Here is an 11,905-nt window from a genome sequence, read left to right on the forward strand (position 1 = left end):
ATCTAAAGTAATCTTGTTCATCTGACTATTAGTTTTTGTATCCTTCAATGTGTGTGTTTTCCAGAAACATGCCCAGTGTCAACACCATCACGGACCAGGAGTACAGCCAGATGAGCGCCACCACTGCCTCGGTGGGCACCATTGCTGGGATCCTCCCATCTCCTGCCACACCCCGCTTCTCTGTGCCCACTCCACGAACACCTCGTACACCACGGGGTATCAACGCTGCAAGCTCTGGGCAGGGTTCGGTGAAGCAGGATGGTACTGAGCTCAGCTCACCAGTCTCCACGCCTTCCACCAGCCTGCCTCTTAGCTCTGTAGAGCCCCTAGCTCGGCCAGTACCCTCCCTGCCTGAGGCCCACAGCCTGTACGCTATCCTCCTGCTCTCAGACTCCGTCCTCAACGTCTTCAAGGATCGCAACTTTGACAGCTGCTGTATCTGTGCCTGCAATATGAATGTCAAAGGTGCAGATGTGGGGGTGTATATCCCTGATTCCACTTGTGAAGATCAGTACCGCTGTATGTGTGGCTTCAGTGCCATTGTGAACAGGCGGCTGGCCCATGGCACAGGCCTCTTTCTGGAGGATGAGCTGGATATTTATGGTCGGACTTCTGAGGTAGGCCGGGCGGCCGAGAGGAGGCTGGCTCTTTGCCGGCGGGACCCAGCTATGGGTGACCCTAGGGCCAAGCGGCCACAGGACGCAGCCCCTGCCTCTCCGTTAGTCATGATCCTTCTGCAGGAGCACTGCTCCCATCCCATTTCTTCCCTGGCATCACTGCATCTCCCCCTCAGCTGTTCCTGTCATGGCCGCAAGGGTGCACTGCTCCAAAGCTGGATGTCTGAAAAGCAGTGGGCAGATGGAAGTGATGCTTGTGTGGACTGTTACAATGCCTTGGAACAGGGGCTGCAGTATGTGGATAACCACACAGGAGGGAAAGTAGATCCAGCTATTGTCAGAAGTACCGCACTTCACTCCTGGCCTCACACAAATGGTAAGAGGCATGATTTGACATGCAGGGGTTTGAACATAAAAATAACTGAATACATCATTGGGATAAGATGTGTGTGATGAACTCCATTTAATAAAGTCCTACTTTACAGATATTTGGTGAGAAAACTATTTTCATGTATGTCTACCTGCCTTTGTGTTATCTTAACTATGTATCAATGTGTTTTATGTGTGTTTATTTGTTTCTTTTGTGTATAGAATCATGTTAACATGTGTGCATCTGTTCATGTATCTTGTGTGTGTGTGTGTGTGTGTGTGTGTGTGTGTGTGTGCGCCAATCTCCACAGTGGTGGACATGAACATGTTGTCATCCCAGGATATGGTCCGTATACTGCTGTCTCTGCAGCCTTTCCTGCAGGATGCTATCCAGAAGAAGAGAACAGGACGGACCTGGGAAAACATCCAGCATGTTCAGGGTCCACTCACCTGGCAGCAGTTCCATAAGATGGCTGGGAGAGGCTCCTATGGTGAGGCAATATATTCATTGTTTTTTACGCAGAAAACTAATTCCCTGTCTTAGTTTTTTGCTCTATGTTACCTGTTATAGTGTGAAATGCACACATAAGTCGTCCTTATACTGTAGCCAACTAAACATGGTACTATTTCTGTTTGTCTAAGGTTCGGAGGAGTCACCAGAGCCCTTGCCCATTCCTACAGTGTTACTGGGCTATGACCGGGAGAGGGAGTTCTTGGCATTGTCCCCTTTGGCGTTAACGTTTTGGGAGAAGTTGCTGCTGGAGCCTTATGGCGGGCAGCGGGATGTGGCGTATGTGGTGCTGTGTCCCAGTAGCCCCTCTCTTCTGGCTGCAGCCCGAGCCTTCTTCCAGGAGCTCAGTGCTGTTTATGAGGTAAGAGAGTGGATTCTGAATCAGAAGCATTGTAGAGTATCAACACATATTGTAATATAATGTGATAAGTGAAGAGAATGAACAGTAGCCTTGATTCCGTTTTTAGACGTGCCGCCTAGGGAAGCACCGTCCTCTGGCCCAGGTGTCCAGGGATGGCCTTGTGCGTGTGGGGGAAGAAGTGGAGCCAGAAAAGCTGGAGGAGCTGGATGTGGACCAGTGGGTGACTGGACCCTGGGTTGGACAGCAGCACACTGACAACCTCAGCAAACTTAAACTTTACGCGTATGCCTGCAAGCAGCAGCTTGGTGAGAATATCGAAACTAATCTTATTTAATAAATAAAATCAACCAGGCACTGCTAATGAACTCTTTTTTTTCTTTCTTGCAGGTCCACAGCTGTCAGTCTTGCCTTTGGACAGCAGTCTTCTGTTGCCTCCCAAAGTCCAGGCTCCCTTAAACCCTACATCCTCAACCCAGCCTGCCTCATCTGGGCAGCCTCAAGTTTGGGGCCCTGATGGTGAACAAGCTCTGGGGACTGTCAGTTCAGGAAACGCTTCGACAACCCAAGGAGCAAGCAGCGACATTAAAGGGCCTTCCAGTGCAACACCATCAACCAACACACCAGCAGAAACCCCTGAACTGTAAGATCCAAATTATTGAGGAAATGACCTCAACTCAAATTCTGCCCCACACATTTGAACTAGTACAATTATAGTACAACTTCTTTCTTCTCTTGCTCTCTTTCAGCACTGCTGAGCAGTCTAGGATCGGCATCCCCACTGTGGCCGACTCGATGGAGAGCCACGCCAACCCACCAGCTATTGTTATTTACATTGTGGATGCTTTTCTGAGCTCAAGTGGAGCGAGAAATGAAGGGGGAGAGGAAGAAGAGGTTGACGAGGTAGAGGCCAGCAGCATTTGGCTACTAGGGCTTCTTCGCTGCTACACAGAAATGCTACAGACTTTGCCGGAGACAATGAGACCGGCACTGGTGCTACAGGTAGGAAGACTAAGATTCTTACACTGGACAAAATTATACAGAACTTTAACTTGCTGTTGTAATCATCATCTTTTCTTTCCATCCTAATGTGTCTTACTAAGGTGGTGCCGTGCCAGTACCTGCTTCAGCCGGCCAGTGGGGAGAGCCATTTCTACCTGCAACATCTGCGCTCCCTGTCCTTCTCCTGTTACTCCCAGTGCAGACGACTGCTGCCCCAACAAACACACATCAAGTCCCTGACTGGCTTTGGACCGGTGTCCACTATCAATGCTGTACTTAAGAGTCCAGAGGTAGGCCTGGAAATAGAGTAACTTTTATTGTATTTTCCACTTGCTTATTCCCATATTAATCCACTTTTTTGTCTTGAAATCTGAATTTGACTCCTCCAGCATCCCAGCCCACTGCAGCTGTACACCCCCCCATTTATCCTTGGTCCGACCCGTCCCAAGCAGCCAGAAGCAGGCGAGATATGGGCAGAGCTTCCTCCCAAATATAATGTGCTTTTTGTTGGATACTGCTTATCACACGATCAGCGCTGGATCCTGGTGTCCTGCACCGACCAGCAGGGGGAGCTCCTGGAGACCAGCATTATCAACATAGATGTACCCAACAGGTGTGGAAAAGTTTTCCTAATTCTGTTGTCCTTTTTACTTGTTCTGCTTTTGTTTGTATGTAACAGTACTCTGATCGCCTACGTATTTTTTTCCGACTTCAGATTGCGGCGTCCCAAGGTTTCAGCCAGGAAGATGGGACTACAGAAGCTGTGGGAATGGTGTATTGGCATCATCCAGATGACCTCACTGCCATGGAGGATTGTGATTGGTCGATTAGGCAGACTGGGGCATGGGGAGCTGAAAGGTGAGTTATGTCCATTCAGAAGAAACCAGGTTTGTCTTGATCAATAGGATTTATAGATTAGTTATGTGCAGAGGAAATGTAGAGTTCCCATTTGTTGCAAGATATCATTATTATTTAGTTTTTTTTTATTTTAATCTGAATACAACATTACTTTATAATCACTTTGTTTCCCAGAGTGCATATACTGACAAATAAAAATGAGTGGAAACATGTCTCTGCTTTAAGCAAAGACAAGACAGTAAATTCATTCAGCATAAACTGTGACTTATATTATCTATTCTCTTTGTCCATTTCCTAATATCCATTTATAGTACATAAACTGCAAGATTCAATAATGTATTGCCATACAACTTAGTTGTTAGGAATTTGCCTCAGTGTGCTTATGACAGAATAACAGCATAACTGTCAAAACATATAATAAGAATTTGTTTTGCTCTCTTTTATTTCCCCTCAAAAATTGCATCAAGAGATTACATTATTTTAGAGAATGATCCACTTATTTTCATATCTGTAAATATCTCTGCATTTATCTTGTTTTCTCTGTTGCACATGCACCTCCCACCCTCTCTCAACCAGACTGGAGCTCACTCCTTGGGGAGCATTCCCTCCATTCAATAGGGCGCCAGCTGAGGGAGGCTTGTCGTATGTGTGGGATATCAGCTGCCGACTCTCCCAGCATCCTCAGTGCCTGCCTGGTAGCCATGGAGCCACAAGGTTCCTTTGTGATCATGCCTGGTAAGTAGCCTGTCCACTTTGTGAAACTGTAACAACTGAAATAATATTGGATATTGCAGTACACTGGAATGTTTAGTTTAGTTTCACATTGACAAAAAAAACTGTGATTAAAAACAAGCTACATAATTGTGCAGATAAGAAAAACTGTAAATGAGTATGAAATTAATAAATAAACAGTAGTACTAATATTAGTTTACTGCTAATTTAAACACAGATTTTTCAAAGAGTTTTCTAGGGATGTAACACCCAGTATAAATAGACACGTCACCTTCACTGTCTTTCTCTATGTGTCCAGATGCAGTCACCATGGGCTCAGTGTTTGGCCGCAGCACTGCTCTGAACTTGCAGACCTCGCAGCTGAACACTCCTCAGGATGCTTCCTGTACACACATCCTAGTCTTCCCAACTTCTGCCACCACCCAGCTGGCACCCAGCTCCTACCCTACTGAGGACAATAATGGTAATGTCTAGCAGGATAACAGTCATACTGTAGTTACAAGATTACTTATTGTCTTGAGACATAAATAAAACTATGCCCTTGTTTAAAATGGTTAAGATATAATATTTTGTACCAACAGGTGGCATCTTTGCGCTACAACATCTCTCCCCACAGTCACATATGGCTTGTGCAAAACATGATGAAGTTCTAGATCTGGACTACATTGGGCCCCTTTGTGGGAATATTAATTGTTACTGGAAAACTCCCAACTAGAGCTGTGTCATTGTTAATATGGTTAGGGTTAGGGCCAAAGTTTAAATTCATTGTTTTTTCCTTCAGACGACATGTTCGATCTGCCCTTTCCTGATGAACTGGAGAACGACATTGGCCATGACATGATGCTGATAACAGGGAACCTCCACCCTTCCCCCAACACCTCTCCTGTGCCCTCGCCGGGCTCTCCATCCGGGATGGGAATAGGATCACATTTCCAGCACACCAAGGTGAGTCATGGGCCGGTGAAAAGAAATAATGCTACAGTGGCTTGAACTGTAGAAAATGACAAAAGGAAAACAATAGCATAGCCTATATGTGAAAAAGGCATGGTACTGTATTTATACATTACTTTACAGACATTATTTTTGAAAAAGGAAAAAAGGTTTTCTACCGCTCAGACTCTAAACAGGAAGGAAGAGAAATACAGAGTATGATCAGACCCGACTGTGTTACTTTAAAAAGAAATAATAATAATAACTTTACTGAGATCTGTCCACTTAATCTAGCTGAGCAACCTTGAAATACCTAAACAATGTTGAAGCAAAACACAACAACATATAAGACCATATATGACCTATAGAGTATATCAAATATAATAATCATTTTAATTGCTATGTTCAACTGTTTGTAACAGAGCTATTTTATTGAAGCTCTTTGAAGCATGGCAGCGTCTTTTCTGCAGTCTTCATATTATCAAACCAGAATCAGAATTACAGTTTTTCCAAATATTATAGACACAGAGAGAATTTGTATTGGAGGCACAGGAGAAGAGACATGTTGACAACCTATATTACAGAACATTTCATTCAGTACTGACAAACTGTGGGAACAGCGTGTAGTTGTACAATAACATGTTAAAATAACTGTTAAGCTTACTTATGTTAGCTGTGTATGTTATTACTGTTATTGATCTGCATGCAAACAAATGCAAATATGTATGTTGCAAACACTTTGACTCAATGGAAAAAATATCTTATTAGCAAATAAAAGATTTGTTGGTTAAAACCAGTATTTCTTCTCTTTAAATGGTGTTGCTGGGCGCCTGGGTAGCTCACCTAGTAGAGTGGGCACCCATATGCAGAGGCTCAGGGTTCGAGTCCAACCTGCAGCCATTTGCTGCATGTCTTCCCCCTCTCTCCCCCCTTTCCTGTCTACAGCTGTCCTGTCTATTAAAGGCTAAAATGCCCCAAAATATCTTTACATGGTAATAAATAAGTTAAACTATACTGTACTTTACTACAGTAAGTATACAATATATATTTTGATCTACAAGGATTGCATGCTATAACCTAGAAACATCTCCATTGATATAAAGTAATGTTGCATTCAAGCACAATTCAAACCATGGTAAACCAAATAATAAGCAGCTCTCATTGTGGCAATTGCTGAACTACAGAACATCTTCAGATTTCTTTCGTAATCAGTTTGGTCAGTACTCTTTTCATGCTTTCATGCATTACCTTGAAAATTATTTGTTTTTATTCTTCTTAAAGGAGGACAACACACTCATGCCAGTGAACAGTCTCAGAATTGTAAGGTTTTTAATTAATAACTGTCCTTCTCCTGTGTGTGTATAGAGCCAGGGAGAGCGCTTGCTGTCCAGGGACAGTCCACCAGAAGAGCTGAAGCAGCAGCCGCTGGCTCTGGGCTACTACGTCTCCACTGCACAAGCAAATGGACTTCCTCACTGGTTCTGGGCCTCCTGCCCGCAGGCTGAGAGCCAGTGTCCACTTTTCCTCAAGGTACTCAAAACACTGCATATGTGTGGGTGAGATAGACAAAGCCAGTAAAGCTTATTTTATTTGAGAGAAATACATAGAGAAATAAGAATTTGTGCAGAAATACTTTAAATTATGTGATTAAACATGAAAGATGCATACAGCTGCTCACTACAGTATAGCTAGGCATTCTTCTGCATTTGACATTGTGCCATGTGTTTCTTTACTTCAGGCCTCCCTCCACCACCACATCTCCATAGCCCAGTCTGATGAGCTGGTGTCAGACAAGACTAAGAGGACCCCTCACCCCTTAGACTCAAAGACCACCTCTGATGTGCTCAGGTGAATACATAACACATGTTGTCCCTTTTAGATTTCTTGATCATCTGCTTTATAGAGTTATAGGCGAGTACAAAACAGGCGGAAGCCTTCAAAGTCTGTGGCCAGTGGTCTTAATGAAGTAGTTGATATAAATCTATGTATTTAAAATAAATGTTCTTTATAAGTAAGTGTTACACTTACATTCTCATAGTTAACAACACATAAGCATTTTTCTTGCAATTGCAATGTGTGCTAAGAGTAAGTTTGTGTTAAAGTGATTTGTTATCAGTAAAAAATGCATATGCATCATAATTGATAAGAGCTGTAATCATTCTAAATAGTGGTTTCAGATAACATTACAAAAACTTGTATTTATTGTTATAATTGTCTTGATTAAATCTAAATATCTCATTAATAATTGATTAATGATAAAGATATTATCAAAAGAAGCAAATAGTTATTTTCAATTATATATCAAATTACATGCTACAAAATTTTGATCATTTCTTAGCCAATACTTAATAAATATTTATTATCATAAGTGAAAAACTGAATTTAGTGCTTACTATTATGATTAAGGAAATCAGGGTGTATTCACTGGATAAACCTTTAGAATATATACAATTTAAATATGTTTAAAAAGTCAGAATTATTGCTAAAATTGTATATTTAAACACAGGTTTGTATTGGAGCAGTACAACGCCCTCTCCTGGTTGACGTGCACCCCTGCCACCCAAGATCGCCAGTCCTGCCTGCCTGTCCACTTGGCTGTACTGATCCAAATGTACAATGCTATCCTGAACATGCTTTAGCTGTGTGAGACTTCAAGGAAAACTCTAGGGGACTGATGGTTACCTTCATTTCCTCTGTGCCTACGCTTCCTTCTTCTGGGCACCAGAGAGCACCAGAGCTCTTCTGTTGCTTTGGGTAGACGTGGATTTAATGGTTGAATAAAGGACAGAGCATGTCAGACCTTCACATGCCTGGAATGTATAGAGTAAGAAGAGTGAAAAGCTCCGAACAGAACTTTAACTTTCACTTGTAAACTGCGTCACCCTGCAAACCCAGTACATTTGGTACCTTCACAACTGGTCCTGTGCCAGTTATTTACAGGTACTCTCTGAGGTGGGGAAACAGATGGATCTATCCAACTATGCCCATTTTATTGACATATCACACTGTTAACTTTCTCCTGATCAAAATAGCATTATATCCCACTCGGGCTACACCTCTTGGTGGCATTTGAAGCATCTGACGTTCACAGAGAAGCTTTACCAAGATTCTCTTTACACTTCACCTGTGAAATGGGACGTCTGTGCAGGGCCACATCCACTAACTCCAATTTGTACAACCAGCAAAGTGGCATGACAACACAAACACATAGCTTTGTTACATTAATGACGCTTTTACATTTTTGTATAGAATTGCACTGTTGAGCTTCATGGGACTTGCAGTCGGTTAATGAATCTTTTCCCTTTACTCTGAAAGGGGCAAACAGTCCTCATTTACTCCACATGGGGAGCATTTGATAATGGCACTTTTTCCCTCACCTTCCAAAGTGTTGTAGATATGAACACAATGGAAAATATTTGACCAGTTAAGACAGAAGTGTTGTTTATAATGTAAGACATACATTTGCAAAGAATTGAGACTTATTTTTTAATATTTAAAACAAGAAAATGAGAAACTTAAACAAGGCCTTTTTCCCAATTGACTGTTAATTGTCTTGGGAGCTGAAATTAAAAAAAACTTGTAATTTTAATGCAATTGTAAAGATGCCATATTTATACAAATTATATCATATCATAGAATTTGATATATATGTGTGTATATACATAAATATATATTACCTCTTCCAAGCAGGCACTTAATGATAAGGGTGATGGGCACAACCATCTCTTTAGAAGTGGACACAGTATGAACATTAATTAAAGAAAATGCATTTTAGTTGTTTTTATTTTATTTTATACAGATACTGAACATTTCACCTTTTATTTAATGAGTTTAAATTAAAAGAATTGATGCAGGAGATACAGTATACTCTATATTTATAAAGTGTTTCTCTTCTGCTAAAAAAAACTTGAAATAGGCAATAGAAGACCATGGTATTTCAACATTGCAAGATTATTAAATATTTAAGAATGATGCTTTATTTCATTGGCTCTCCTAAATGATGTCAAGCAAACCATTAGAAAGGCCTGTCTCTTCAGCTTCACTCAGTCTGCTCTTTGTTAGATTCCTAGCATGTTTGTATATATACACTTTTCAGCTGTGTTTTTTGGAATTTCTTAAAGCTGTACATTTCATGCTGGTTGGTTTACTTTTAAGTGATTCATATCAAAGTATTTTTTTTGCTGTGAGCTTTTTTTGATATACAGTATACAGAACAAAACCCATTTAATTACAGCCAAGAGGTTGGATTGTCAAGTAAGTGTACACAAATGTACAGACGAGGGCAAGTTTGCAAAAAATTTGTCACATCTGTCATCACTTTGAATATCAAACAGATCCACTTTAGTGGGAGATATCTGTTACTTTTACACTCTTTTTTAGTAAATTATTAAAACTCTTGAAAATGATTTTGTGTTCAGTGTTCTCTTTTAAATCTAAAAGATTATACATATTTACTCAAGTAATGCACTTAAGTACAAACTTAAGTACTTTTTACTGCACCACATTTATCTGACAACTACTAGTTAATGTTCAGAGAATACTTTAGTGCTTTTACATTTTGAATCCAGGGCTTTTAGTTGTAAATGAGTATTTTCACAGTTTGCTATTTTTATTTAAGTAAAGGATCTGAATAGTTCGTCCACCACTGCTGATAATCATTTTGCAAAGTACATACAGTTTATTAAAAGACTAATAAAAGGCAAAGGTAGAAACACACAAAAATTCTGATGACCATTGAATATTTATTTTCATTTTTGAGCGATCAGTTCTTTCTCTTAATTTTTTCTTAATTACCGTAGGCAAATGATGATGTATATCTATTTTTTTAGAAAAGGTAAATGCTGGAGCATGACAGTTCAAAGATGAAATCGTGTGAATACAGTGTGCAGTAGGGATAAGCTATTTAATACACTGTGCTGTCAAGAGGTGTGAATCATTGTTTTCCTACGTCTGCCTTCCATATTACAACATCCTAAGGCTTTACTAGTGTCATTGTGAATAAGACTAAATGATGAGTTGATACCCTGGCCTTTGAAGAAGAGCAATGTTTACTCAGTTCTTTGAAGCAAAAAAAAAAAAGAATGATACTGTGGATTGACTATCACTCAGCTGTTGTCTTTCCTGTTCAACAAGATAGTCTAGTTTTATAAGATGTTCGGCTCACTTGTGCAAACATAAATGCGGATTACATTCCCTCAAAAAGCACTGAAACAAAAGGGAATAAAGTAAATTAACTTATATCACATTAAATAAAGCTTTCCCTGCATTTACGTACTTGTGTCACCTGGCATTGGTCAGGGTTACAAAAAAAATGGCTAAGGAAATGGCAATAAGTCAAGAAACAAGGAGTGCCACCTTAGTGTCGTACTGTACTCTGTACTCCAAAACCAGGAGGGAAGACTGCTGGGAGCCAGCGGCATGTTTGATTTCATAAACTCTTTAAACGCTGTAGGCATGCTGTCGTGTCTCAGCTGTTGCGCAATTTTTTAATTAGTTCAATTAGGGACAACCTCAAGTATAGGAGAGTCAACTGCCTGTGTGTGTGTGTGTGTGTGTGTGTGTGTGTGTGTGTGTGTTAAAGGTTTGGGCATTGTGAAGGACTAGATGTGAAAAATAAGTAAATGCATTTGTCAAACAAATGTTATGGACTAAAGTAGTAGTGTATTGTGTGTATGTAATCATTCTAAAGGATGTCGTCTTGAAGGGAAGTAAGAGCTATGTTCCTTTTGTGTGGTGTAGTGGGGGAGTTTGAATATGTAATGACAACAGAGATAAAGAGGTAGTGTAGGAGGTTATATTTTACCATCAGGGTCACATAAAATCCTTGAGTGGAAAACTACATTTTAATGGAACCTAAAAAAAAGCCTAGTGGACAACAGAACTAGACAAAAAGTCAGTGTTTAGGGGACTGGGCAGCTCAAGGACACCATGAATGAAAAGGAGCAGGTACCTGAAGAGTAAAAGCCACTGAAGAGTCACTTGTCGTGGTAGGGCTGTCTAATGGCCATCACAACTGGAGGCAGTGGACTCTTAATTGACTACAATGTGTTTTCCACAGATGGCGTATTAGGCCATGGCCATTCACCTGTTATCTTGCTTGCCAAATGCATTGCTGCAACCAAATGGCCTACAGACTGTACAAAGGAGGCCAGGGTCCTGCTTGACATAGCATTAGCGCAAACACAATTAGAAGTCAATGACATTTTATGTTGCTTTTCTGCTAACAGTGCACCACAGGAGACAACAAGGTTGTTCAAAAAAGCCCTCTTAATAGAGTGAAAATGTTGACTGTAACTGTTACTGTAACTTTCCGGCTTATTGTAATGAAACAGTGACATGTAATGGAAATGTATTTTGGATTCATATTTAGAATATACCAAATCAACAGATTCTACAGCATGATGCCCACAACTTTATTTTACAGTAACAAAGTCACTATTATATAGATCTATTATAAGAGTGGATGTAATAGATACACAAAAAGATCAGAATTCAAAGCAACATAAAGGCCAAATTGTTGACTGACTC

At 40.7% G+C, this 11,905-nt stretch overlaps 1 protein-coding gene across 5 annotated transcripts in view; it reads left to right on the top strand.

Moving 5' to 3' along the window:
- LOC144531919 (mediator of RNA polymerase II transcription subunit 13-like) overlaps nt 1-9,783 on the top strand; it is a 74,574-nt gene extending 64,791 nt beyond the window's left edge. For all 5 annotated transcript variants that reach the window (XM_078272324.1, XM_078272325.1, XM_078272326.1 and 2 more), the window contains exons 17-31: nt 65-993; nt 1,298-1,477; nt 1,629-1,858; nt 1,965-2,163; nt 2,246-2,498; nt 2,605-2,857; nt 2,959-3,147; nt 3,247-3,470; nt 3,573-3,715; nt 4,292-4,450; nt 4,746-4,910; nt 5,229-5,392; nt 6,743-6,907; nt 7,116-7,225; nt 7,884-9,783. In XM_078272324.1, coding sequence (XP_078128450.1) covers nt 65-993; nt 1,298-1,477; nt 1,629-1,858; nt 1,965-2,163; nt 2,246-2,498; nt 2,605-2,857; nt 2,959-3,147; nt 3,247-3,470; nt 3,573-3,715; nt 4,292-4,450; nt 4,746-4,910; nt 5,229-5,392; nt 6,743-6,907; nt 7,116-7,225; nt 7,884-8,016 — 3,496 coding nt within the window. In that variant the 3' untranslated portion in view covers nt 8,017-9,783. The remainder of the gene's footprint in view (nt 1-64; nt 994-1,297; nt 1,478-1,628; nt 1,859-1,964; nt 2,164-2,245; nt 2,499-2,604; nt 2,858-2,958; nt 3,148-3,246; nt 3,471-3,572; nt 3,716-4,291; nt 4,451-4,745; nt 4,911-5,228; nt 5,393-6,742; nt 6,908-7,115; nt 7,226-7,883) is intronic.
- The last annotated feature ends 2,122 nt before the right edge of the window (nt 9,784-11,905 follow it).

Source organism: Sander vitreus, chromosome 16 (genome assembly GCF_031162955.1).
Source record: "Sander vitreus isolate 19-12246 chromosome 16, sanVit1, whole genome shotgun sequence".
Taxonomy (NCBI): Eukaryota; Metazoa; Chordata; class Actinopteri; order Perciformes; family Percidae; genus Sander; species Sander vitreus.